This window comes from Chelmon rostratus, chromosome 2 (genome assembly GCF_017976325.1).
Source record: "Chelmon rostratus isolate fCheRos1 chromosome 2, fCheRos1.pri, whole genome shotgun sequence".
NCBI classification, from domain to species: domain Eukaryota; kingdom Metazoa; phylum Chordata; class Actinopteri; order Chaetodontiformes; family Chaetodontidae; genus Chelmon; species Chelmon rostratus.
This window is the reverse complement of record NC_055659.1, coordinates 24755298-24767324: the sequence shown is the minus strand read 5'-3', so window position 1 is coordinate 24767324 and position 12027 is coordinate 24755298. Positions and strand designations below refer to the sequence as shown.

The 12027-nt window shown below is 41.9% G+C and overlaps 2 protein-coding genes across 3 annotated transcripts in view; both read right to left on the bottom strand.

Annotated features, from left to right (window-relative positions):
• Positions 1-105: 105 nt before the first annotated feature.
• sla2a (Src like adaptor 2a) lies at positions 106-3736 on the bottom strand. 2 transcript variants are annotated; one of them, XM_041958054.1, is made up of 8 exons: positions 3475-3736; positions 2779-2889; positions 2587-2686; positions 2410-2496; positions 1908-2011; positions 1466-1600; positions 1255-1384; positions 106-775 (listed from the first exon to the last, which is right to left on the bottom strand). In XM_041958054.1, the coding sequence occupies exons 2-8, from the start codon at positions 2849-2851 to the stop codon at positions 652-654; spliced, it is 753 nt and encodes a 250-aa protein (XP_041813988.1). In that variant the 5' UTR covers positions 2852-2889; positions 3475-3736; the 3' UTR covers positions 106-651. The 2 variants fall into 2 exon arrangements, with proteins under 2 accessions (XP_041813988.1, XP_041813997.1); XM_041958063.1 differs by having other exon boundaries at positions 2779-2886.
• Positions 3737-5280: 1544 nt separating this feature from the next.
• Positions 5281-12027, bottom strand: part of ndrg3a (ndrg family member 3a) — a 35440-nt gene continuing 28693 nt past the window's right edge. The window contains exons 7-16 of the mRNA XM_041946380.1: positions 11839-11899; positions 10725-10811; positions 9679-9735; positions 9170-9273; positions 8899-8964; positions 8763-8814; positions 8617-8664; positions 8476-8511; positions 8331-8382; positions 5281-6478 (exon numbers count right to left, since the gene is read on the bottom strand). Coding sequence (XP_041802314.1) covers positions 6306-6478; positions 8331-8382; positions 8476-8511; positions 8617-8664; positions 8763-8814; positions 8899-8964; positions 9170-9273; positions 9679-9735; positions 10725-10811; positions 11839-11899 — 736 coding nt within the window. The 3' untranslated portion in view covers positions 5281-6305. The remainder of the gene's footprint in view (positions 6479-8330; positions 8383-8475; positions 8512-8616; positions 8665-8762; positions 8815-8898; positions 8965-9169; positions 9274-9678; positions 9736-10724; positions 10812-11838; positions 11900-12027) is intronic.

Genomic DNA, 12027 nt, shown 5'->3' with positions numbered 1-12027 from the left:
GGAAGGCTTTGATGAATTATTGGAGGTAATTAAGCGACATCTGCTGGCGGAGGCGCACACTACAAGACTCATGTGGCTTCGATGACATATACATTTTATACAGATTGTTTATTATAACTTTCACTATTATACCAAGAAAACACAGGCCCGTCTCTCTTATGTTTAGGTCATATTTATCATTTGACATATTTGCATGTGTTGTTCATTTATCACATAACTAATATACATTATTGGATTCCAATAACATAACCATGACGGCAATCATATTACAATATAATTCACATATTGCATATTATTACATTCAAACAGCACGTACAGATTAGATTATAAATTAAGAGAAACATTGAACTTCTGAAACCAAATGAGAACAAATGTCTCACTGACATTCAGTGTCCGGCTCACACCTCCTCTGTGTGCTGCTTTGGACACAAAAAACAGTCTTCTTGCTGACGTACAGTATGTCACAACTCCTAACATTGTAGTGTCTCAACCTCCACCCCCCACTGCTCCAGGGCAGTGTACAAAGACTACATTTGGGTGCGCAGATGACCTCTTCCAATGGCTTGCCCAAACTGCAGATGAGGCAGGACGGTATCTGACTGCCTTCTATCTTCCTGAATTTGTGCTCTCAGACTGATCCACTATTTTTCCTCAAGTGTCCCAGCTGTGATTGTCGCTCTCCGTCATTTGGAGATAGGAGGTAATGGCCTCTCTCAGCCCCTCGCTCACCAGAGAGTTATCTAATTCTGTTCTCTTCCGCCTGAAGATCACTGACCTGGGGGAGACAGAAGACAATTTTCAAAGACTTTCAAAGAAAGTGACCTTAGTATGGGTCGTAATACAAAAATAAAGTGCTGCAAATTTAATATGTATTTATTATCTAGGACTCTTTTTAACAGGTGTGTAAACGTGGACAGAAGTTGGCCAGTATTTGATAATTCTAATCTTCTGTAGGATGCACAGTCAAACCTGAATGACAGTACAATCACAGTCTTATCGGTCGATTGATTTGTTGGTATTTTACTCTTCTCACTCAGTTTACTCAGCAATGAATCATAAATTACTGTCGTGTTGAATCGACATATTTCTGGCACAGTGTCAGCAAAAACTGACAATAATAAGCCTCTCACATACAGGATTTTTCAGTTCTAAGCAGGACCCACCAGGGGCTCATGCTCTACTTTACAACAAGTATTAGAGTGACATCTTGTGGCAGTCAGCAGTAGAGGCAAGGCCGCAGAAAGTCTGCCACACCTGCTAATGTCCTTCCAGTTGATAGTAGGCCTCCTGACAGTGGTGGGTGTAGGCCTGGCCTCCCGAGCGTCGTCAAATCCGTGGATGAAGCAAGGCTCTCTCAGCCGACAGCACAATCCATCTGCAGACTCTGGGGAAGGAAGCGACATGTTAATACGTCTCTTTCAGAGTTGCCTCAGGCAAGGAAACAGATTACACCCTCATTACAAACCTGAGTAGTGTTCCACCAGGTGATGTAGGGAGGGGAAGGTGAGCCCTGGAGATATGTAGACCCAGCCATTTTGGAGGTGAGAGATGCGGTAGTGCTTTACACACTTCCTCCTCAGGACAGACAGCGAGTAACAATCTGAACAGCGAAATGACAAACAGATGCAGCAGTTGCAACCACACGGCCGTTGAGTCATTTGTTCCAGTTTTGATTCATATTCCTTATTCCTCTTAAACCATAATTCCAGTTGTTTCTGATGTAAATTAAGCCCTTCTAGTGATCTGACTCATTAGAATATACTGTGTGAAAACTGCTTTAGAAACGATGAAAATATTGACATAATATTTGAACTAGTTTTACATACTGAGGTTACAGTGTTGTGCTTGGATTCAACATGGTTGTAATGCAATTCACAATGAGAAGAAGAAGGAAACAGCCCTCTAACCTCTGTTTGTCTCTGACTCTCGGATCAAGAAGGCTCCATTCTGGTTGTTGGGCTGCATGAGCAGCTCCATTGCTTTGTACCTGCTGATGCCTGTGAACAGCCACCTGAACAGAAAGAAGGCGCGTCGGGACGGTGAGACAGTGTTGTCACACAGACAAAAAAAAAAAAAAAGTTTTGCAGTTGTTTTCATGTTTGGAAAATTCACTGGAACTATATCAGAGCACATTCCCCACTGGAGGAGGACTGAAACTACAGGAGGCAGAGACTGATGTCATGACACTGGAGAGAACTGAACTCTTGTTCCAAACCTCTGTCTCCACTGAGGTCAGGGTCACCTACACAGAGACTCCTCCTACCTGACAGGGAACTCCCCACCTTTCACTTCACTACCTCTGTACAACTCCTCTGCTTTCTCTCTGTCTCACACGCTCACACACACACGCACACACACAGAGTGATGAGACAGACAACTTAATACATGTTCTCGTGACTTAATGCTTACCTGTGTGTCACCTTGGCGGTGTAGTTGGTTGGAACGTAGCTCTCACGGCCTGTGGTTGTGGATCGCACTATCATAAAATCACCGTCACTGTTGGAGAAAATAAGCAGTCGTGACTAATTGTATCTGTCTAGGTGAAAACAAGGGTGAAGGTGAAACATTAGGAGCCACATCACATACTCTGATAGGATGGTGAGTTGTTCCCCAAGGCACATGGTCATTTCTGTGCGCCCCAGGGACGGGTAGTTATAGAGGGATACAATCATGCTGTCCTGGTGGGCTGCACAGAAAAAGGAGGAGATGGCTTAATAAGAACAGTTTGTCACTACTTTTAAAATCTTCTTATCTTGTGTTCTGATGACTTGGTGATACCTGGTGTTGCAGTTTCAGGTGGATTTTCTAGGATCGTCATGTTGGATTGACATCTGATGGGGCAGGTCCCCATGTTCTTTGACCTCCTGCTGATTTGAAATTGCTCCTCTGCTGAAAAAGAGAGACATGGAAAAAGGGGGGTGAGATGTGTGGGTCATGATAATAAGAATAATATTATAATAATGTGTCTTCAAGTGCCGTCCATCACCTTCAAATTCATTATTTCTTTATCCTACTAGTTAACATATTATGGCTGATACGAGTAAAACAGCTTACAGGTACACTATTTTGTAACCTTGCAGCAACACCTAGATACAGGAAGGTGTTTAACCACAACAAGAGGTATTGATATCCTGTGTTAAATTTCCGTGCAACATGTTAGTAAGGAATAAAGTCAACTTCACATGAGAACGATGGATTCAACCAAAGAAAAGCTAAGATCGTATTCTTGTGATGCACACTGCTTTTTCATAAGAGCAACAGCGATTTAATAAAGCTGCTTGAAATGATCTATAAAAAAACTGTTCAGGCAGCAACTGATTCATTTGTATGATTGTTGCTTAAGTGAATGTCACTGATATTTCATATAGTACAAGAGGCAATAAGTTTACTATTATTCAGAAGTTAATTCATTGGACAAAAAAGAAAGAGAGAAAATTTCCTTTAAGCAAAAGATACAGCAAGTAACATACTCACCGCCACCAGTTTCTGTATTGAAAATGTTTGCCCAGAAATGATACTCTGCACAGGTATTAAAGCAGATCCTTTTCTGATCGACTGGTAAACTCCAAATGTTCGTGATGAAAAATGCTCGTCTGCTGTCTGCACACACACGGGTGCCTGTTGTGTATGTCTGAGCTCAGTTCCCACTCAGGCCTGCTGATCAGTCAGAATGACTGTGTTCCCTCCTCTGCCCTGTTCCCATGTAGACTGCTGTGTTTTCGCAGCTGTTTATCGTGGGGGCTGACTGAAGAGACGAGGCTTCCTGCATGCATGTCACCCTGCTGCAGCTTCCTGTGACGCTCAAGACCTTGACATCCTGACTCAGAACGGCCCGTGTTGATGTCTCTGATGCAGAATGTTTTCAAGTGGAGCTAATAGTGCATCACTTGTTTATGGAATGACCTGCATGTCTACGCAAGCAGCATTTACATATACATGTACATGCACTTTGTGGTGCAGTGTGGTGATTTGAAGCAGTGACATCATTTCACACACAGTTTGGGTAAACTAGGCCGACACTGATCAAAACTACATTTATCTGTGATGTCTGGTTAATGGAAAAAGTTGACTTTATTTTCCCCGTCAGTCCAGTGCTCTCATACATTCAGTTACTGTCAGTCATGATGAAATGATGCCATTGATGGTTATGTCAGATACAAGTCAAATCTCTGCAGAAGCATGACAAAGGTAGTCATGCTTCAAAAACGGAGAAGTACTGGAGCAATGCCAGTAAGGCCTTTTTGTACATATAAGTAATTTGTGTGTGAAAAGGTCAAATGAAACTGTGTGGCTCTGAGTTATACATATTGTCTTATATACATCAGAGATGGCAGAAATGATTTGCTGGTTTCAGCCACAGAAATGTTCGATCTCTAGTTGTTCCAGTCTTTAATCAGATGTACTGTGAGCTTTTCATGAAGCAAAACTCTACCGTGGATGGAAACAATAAAAGAGGCTTTACCAGAACATGCCAGATATGTGCTGTCATCACTGAGGACTGTATGATAGCACAGATGGAAAAGACCTTATCAAAAATTATTCCATGCCATTGTAGGGTATCTTACTCAAATGGTTCATGTAAATGTGTTATATACCTCCACATTTTTTTCATGGTAAAAGTGTTTTGTTTGAATTATATGTAAATACAGGAGTATCATGTTGAATTCTTTAGGTTTTACTGCACAAAGGTTGGACACAAAACCATTACAGCAAACTGTAATCTAATCCAGCACCGCAAACTCAATTGCCCCAGTAATCAATGCAGGGTTGTTGCATGTTATTGCATTATAGTTTACTGTACAGCCATTATGTCCACCCCTGTGTGTAGTTGGTCAGTTTAATTTCTCTTTGTCATCATTTGAAGAAAACTGTAATGTTGCACAATGGAGAAGGCAGCATGAGACAAGCCTCAGTGGGTGATCTGACCATCAGATTAACATTTAGTACTTCACACTGCTGACATCCTGTACATCTTTTTAGTCAATCTCTTCATCTCAATAGCAGCACAGCTGATGATTTATTTTTCTTAATGTGTGCTAAATATAGACTGCATCATCTGTGATAACAGCAGTTGTCACTCTGGGAGGAAATAAGAAGTGTGGTTGGAAACTAACTCACCACAGTCACCTCACTTTTCCACTAACAGAAGAAGAAAAGTACAAGCAGACACTGCGCTGAGACATTCAGTACTTCACGTTCCTTCATTCAAACACACTTGCTACTTATGTACAGAATTACTGGCAATGTGCTGATAAATTCAAACACCAGACAAGCTGTCATGTTGTAGCTTTATTCAGTAGTAATATAAATGAGCTGAATCAGCAGACAGTGAGAAGCACCACTGGGCCCCTCAGTGAAGGGACTCATACTTTTCACATCAGAACCCACTTGTTAAAGGTTGTTAAAACATCACTGAATAATCTATTCGACTGAACAAAAACATCAACACAGAGCAGGAAGAAAAGGAGATGAGTTCAATTACAAAAAAATATCCCAAATAAGTGAATGTGAAGTGACAGAGTTGACACGCTGGTACATGACTTCTCCTTACAATGTTCAAAAGCAACTCTCTGCACAGCTTTGATTTAGTGTTACTGACAGTGTGCTACAGTCTGCAACGGTTGTTCCATCTATCATCCACATCACTTCACCTTTATTTCTACAGCTACGGTAGGTTTAGTGATCCCTCTGTGTACTTTGTGACTAATTCCGCGCCACATTGCAGCAAGTTTGAGATTAAAACACAAAGATACGGCGACTCACAATCAATGCAGCACACAAGTTTAGAGTTCACAAAGGAAGAGTTAAAACAGCAAAAGTGATGTACCGTGCAAAGGAAAAAAAAGCCTACAAGCTGTTTTGAAGCCATGAAACATTTCTACAGTGTGTGTGAAGACATTAAAAACAAAGACGATGTGAAAAAAAATAAATACAAGGGGGGTGAGGTGGGACAGTTGAGTCGATCATACAATCATATGGTTTGACCATTTGAGTATGCAACACATCTGGATGTAGTTATGGTTTCTGGTAGGAATGTGACTTTGACAGTGTATTCAATATTCAATATTTTAATAATATGCATCTGTTAATATATTTATTACATCGTTTTTCTAATCACATAGTTCATTACAGATCCTCCTGGCATGGAGTTGCTTAGGTGTGGGATGAAAGAGAGAAAGACAGAGAGAGGGCGAGGGGGAGATAGAGAGAGAGAGGGAGAGAGGGAGGGGGTTGAGAGAGGGAGAGAGAGAGAGAGACAGAGATACATAAGTTACTATGGGAGTATGCAGGGAGTGGGGTGGGGTTTAGCAGGAGACCTCCATGGTCTGGGGTCCGGCCTGGTTGTCCAGGGCCCCCGTGGCGCTGCCCTCCAGCAGGCTGTTGAGGTTGTTGCGGCTGCGACTGCTGTCCATGGAGGTGATGCTGGAAGAGGAGGTGGTGCGAGAGCGAGCCAGACGAGTCATTCCTGCTGACGGCACTGAAAAAGAGACACATGCATTAGTATTCCACTCATGCTGCACAGGGACTCAGTGCAGTGTGGGAACACCAGATATCCAGATGCAACGACAATAAGTGCTTACCATGCAAACAATTCTCAAATATGGAAACTAATCAAATAAAAGAAATGTGTGACAAAAAATTACTGCATCAGTGTCCACTGATGGAAAAAAAACATAAAAGCAATACAACAGCAGATTATGACAATTGCAATCCAACTGAACTGACAGGAAGCAACACCAGCAGGTCATGCAACAAAATAGGACACTGAGGACAGAATCCATGCTAACAGGACAAACTAAACTCCTACAGTCAGATGAATGTGTGTCAAGGTATGCAGAATGATCTCATTGTGTATAATCCTGGCTGTATCCACCACACTGAGCTGCTGCTGAATACCAAATGAAACAGAGCTCTCTGGAGAGTTTCTGCATATATTGACATTTATCCACTGTGGAGTATTAAGAGCCTATTGGTTCAAAGCCTTCTAGTCTGCCAGCTGCTCAAGAACCTGGTACCTGATTCGTTGCTCAGGTGACTGAGAAGAACGTAGGGAACTGTAAGCAATGGTTAAAGAAGGAAAGAAAAGGAGAAAGGGAAAAAGGTTGAAAAGGTGGCTCTCATGTTGCTTCATCCCACCATAGTGTATTTCTGAGTCAAATTGAGGCTCTGTTGCAGCTTGGTGAACCTGTAGGACATAAAGCTATTTGCCATCAACAACAAGGTAAGAAATATTAGCATGTGTGCAAACTAGAATCTTTATTTCCTGTTTTTTTTGGCCGTTTCTCATGTGCATTTCACACTGTGGCAACGTGTTAATGACAGAAAAGCAGCTTTCAGAAACACGCTGAGGTGTTAAGATTTATTTTCCACACTTTCGCTGCATGAAAACACTCTTTTTAATCTGCTCTAATCCTGCAGTGGCATTTACTCAACAGGGAGACTCGGTGGCCTTTAAAACAACAGTGAGGCATTGACATACGAGCAACACCTGAGGGTGCCTCCCACAGTGAGGGGGTTTGGGAACGAGAGAGAGCAAAAAAGAGAATTAGCATTACAGAAAAACACACACAGACAGGCATCATCTGTATGGCCAGAGCAAGCAAACCTACATCCATGACTTCATCCATCCACAGGCTGGTTGGTGTATTGAAGTCAGGACAGCCTGACAGAAATGTGTTTGTTGTCTTTCTTTGCAGATGAATGACTTAAAACCTGAAAACCTGTTTAAGTATGCACTTCGAAAGTCTCTAGAAAGAGACCGCATCATTAAACAGTTGTGGATAGAAAAGAAAAGCACACTGGGCAAAAAACAAAAAAACAAAAACCAGAGGGTATTTTTTGACGCCCGCTCTGAACTGAACAGGAAGTGAATTACTGTTCAGCACATCTCGAGTGCCACTTCTTTCAGTCATGCTAGAAGCACTTACACCTCACCTACTGAGGGTTGTGGGGACCACACACTGCAAAGAGCAGAGAGGAAATGGCGTTAGCATCCACCGTGCCGCTCAGGCTGCTTCTTCGTGACCAGGCTGACAAAAAACTCTTTTTATGCGATGCTGGCCGCAGTCCAAACCCCATCGGCAGGGGTGGTTAGCAACGAGCTCATAGCAGACTGCAGTGAAAACAATCCTCATTGAAGTAACTTTTTTCACTGCACTCACGTCAGCAGGAAACTCAGCGGAGAACAAAGACAAACCTTTACCGCAAACACGTCAGCCCAAAAAGTAAACAATTTTTGGACATTCAGTGTAGTCAGCTAGTTTGAACCAGTATCATTTTATGTTTCACTAACCACAAATAGCAAAAGACATGTCAACATGTTTACTTACTGTAGCCCATTCCCTGAACAAAGTACTTGAAGGCCTCAGCAAGTTTCCCTGGCTGTAAACAGACAAAGGATGAAAGTTATAGGATAATTTAGACAAGACAATGGCTAGATAACATGGATGAGTGTCTCCACAAGCAAAAACCCACCTGAACAACTTGGGGCAAGCCTCCACAATCAGCCATCTGAGAGAAAATGATCAGTCTCATTAATACTTTCTTGGCACAGTCAGAAATGAATATAATACATTTTATTCATTCATTCAACAAATGCATCACAAAAAGCTGCACCTTTAGCAGTGTTGTCTTGGTTGGATTTAACCTGGAATTACACTCCACCTGAAACATCAAGGGGAGATTACTACTGAACTCAAAAAAGAGAAATACCTGCAAATGCTTCTCAAAGCTTCTAAGATTACTGAGATGGTGCAACTCACCACAGCCTCCACAGCAGGTGATGTGTCACCAACCACCAGCAATGCAGGGCACCTACATGGGAGAGAGATGAGCTGTGAATTTTCTCACAGCAGTCAGAGACATGTTTGTTTGTGTCTTCTTTGTCTCAGAACCTACGTTAGTGTGTTGACTGTGTCCTCATTCAGACCTACAATTGGCCTCTCGATCTCCAGGTCCCGACGGCTAGTACAGGGAGACAAATCATGATGAGTTGGAGCTGGGACAATGTGATCAGGCCAAAATGTGGGGTATATCATACCCTTGTTGTTTGTTTTGTGTGATGCTACAAAACACTAGAAGCTGTATCAGTAAAATAAAAATAGTAGTAAAAATGCTAGAAACAGCTTGAACATTGATGTACACTGTATACAAATAATTTGCATCATACTATTGGTAAGAGCCACAGAAGAGGGCCAGGTTGTCCTGGTTGATGTCTTGGGCGATGTGGAGACGGTAGGTCTGGATCAGCTCCTGGTTCTCTGTCAGCTCATCCTGGTGAACACAGTAAAAAAAAAAGAAGATCAAACTAGGAAAGGTTGTTTTTTTTTTTTTTTAGCCATAAAGAGCTCAATTGAACTAATAGGTATACTCCATATGAAGTGCATGTAAGTAGCAAGCATTGAATTTACAGGGAGCTGTTCAAATCTGCATGTTGTATGGACAATCTGATATTAAACTGAGTTTGTAATACACATATCACAATCTACCAGTCTATGTACCCAGGCAAACAGACACAGAATAATTAGTAAATGTCTGCTATTTCAGCTGAAGGTATCGAGGGAAATTAAGAAAGCCCTCCTGAGGTTCAGTTACAGTTTCACACCGTCAATAAGAAAGGTCAAGAACACTAACGAAAAGCACACAAATGGCGAGTAATGTACAGCAAGAGAAACTCACAGTGCTGAAGTGGTGAGCCATGACGATATCCACCAAATTACTGGTCCACCCAGACAGCTGCACACGAGAGGAGACAAATCCAATTAAGACTGGGAGCTTCCTTAGGAACCTTATGATTGTGGCCATACAGCTATGCCTGTGTGTCTACATATAGTGTGTGCATTAACAGATTGAGTGTTTGATTTGGAAGTGTGTAATGGAAGCAAATACTCAGATGAGCCATGTTAAAGTTTTAGCTCTGTTGCAAGTCATACCACTCTGTCTCTCACTCCCTGTTTCCATCCAATAATATTTTATACATGTTGCTAGGCTGAACCAAATGAAAACGAGAGAACAGATGAATTGTGCTGATTTTAATCTATATGAGACAAAGGTTATATTAAGCTCCCCGTGGCTCCATGACTGTGTGCAGCAAATAATGTTCTCCCTCAACAATCCTGTACAGTACACATAACAACGTACAGTTCACAGTATTTCATTACAGTAGTACACTACAGTACTGTGACCCATCATACCCTGTACTTAAAGCCAATTATTTGACTCAAAAGGAACCAAATCCAAGTGAATGAACACTAGAACTGCTATTCCGATAAGTCAGTTTTGATTATCTTTGATGTGCCCTTAACCCAGAAACCGCAGGCATTATCAAATTAACATAGTATTAGAGGCCCTGCCAGGGGCCAGAAAATCCAACACTTCCTGCCAGACAATAAATCATGTGTTTATATTCTAAAGTCCCTTTAAAACAATACAAGTATATCATGGGTATAAACGGAGGCTGGAGGTTAGCATGAATGATTCTTTAAGTCTAATCTAATCTTATTTACTTCTTGCCTCATAGAAAATAAAAAATAGTAATAGTAATGAAATAGTACTTAGGGTAGAGAGTATAAAGGAGAGTAGTTGAACTGCAAAATGCACTTATTAATAACAACAAAAAGGCTGAAAACTGAACTAAAATGGCTGGTAAATTATTCAAGCAACAGCTCTATGTTGCAGAGTGTACAGAGGACTTTCTAGGTTCATAACGCAGTGGTAATACTGACCTTTGAAGCTGCCCAGTCAATCCAGCCTTCAGCACAAGGATCGACATTGATCAGAACCAGCCCCTCCACCAGGGTGGGGTTGTTCAGCTGGGAAGGAAAAGACGCATGTCAGTGTCATTTAAAAGTGTGACGTAATGACAAATATGGCAGTCCTACATGGGTGTTATCCTGCATTGTGCATGTTGTGGTGTGCTTAGAGTTCTAGGTTTTCACTCTTGTGCAAACCTACAGTGTGGTTTAGTCGTGACAGGATCCATCGATCCAGTGAACTAAAGATATTGTGCCGTGCATAGTTATATCAAAACATGTGCACAATGAAAAGTTTCTAATTTTTTATATTTTATATATTCTCTTAACAGTGCAGACACAGGATCAAACCACTGCAGTGTAAAAAAATGAAGCATATCTGTGTGTTTAAATGAGAACATGAAACAGCGACGATATTAGCCTGGACTTCTATATTAAGGGGTGCGGTTTTAGAATTGCCTGAAGACAGGAAGGGGATGTCTGGGGAAATCTAAAATCCATCTCGTCGAACGCTGAGGGAATACTGTGGATGCTGCTTTCAGCGCGATGCAAATGCAACGCAGCAACAGATGCTATAAATCTTTCAAGGGTAAACACATTTTTTTCCAAGCCGGTTAGAACAAATGCATTTCAGAATCAATTTCCTTCATTAATTCTAAGCAAGCAGACTCTCCTAATCCCAACACCTTCCCTTTTTACCCCTGACCACCATCCTCTCTTTTCATTATTCATCTCTCAATGCTCCCTCGCTCTTCTCTGTCACTTCTAGCTCTTTCTGCTCTGTTGTACACGGATCAAGCTTATTTTAGCTCGGCTGCGTTGAGCGTGGAAACAAGACGAAAGCAACTGAAAAGGAGAGAATCACCGAGGTGATTCATCATCTGGGAATGGCAGCATATGCAGCAGACTGTGGAGAAACCTGATGCCCTGTGTGGGTTTGATGCGAGGCTTTAATGTTCAGTGACGCAACAAGCTGTGTGGTCTGAAAAGCTTCAATTATTACAGGCGAGACAGAGTGGAGGACAAAAAAAGACTTTGGGGTGGGGGGGTTGAAGGTGTAGATGCTCTGGTCCTGATGGGGACTCACTGCAAAGCGGGTGAGGATGTATGCTCCTGCTCCCACGCCAATGCCGATCACACTGTTGACCCTGCAGAGAAACCAGCGTTAATTTTGTCAACGAAACTTTCGACAATAAGTGTTCGTTGATCTACCTTTATTTCATGGCTGAACTGTATACTGAGTATAAAAGGAAAGCACGTCTTTAACATACTAAAG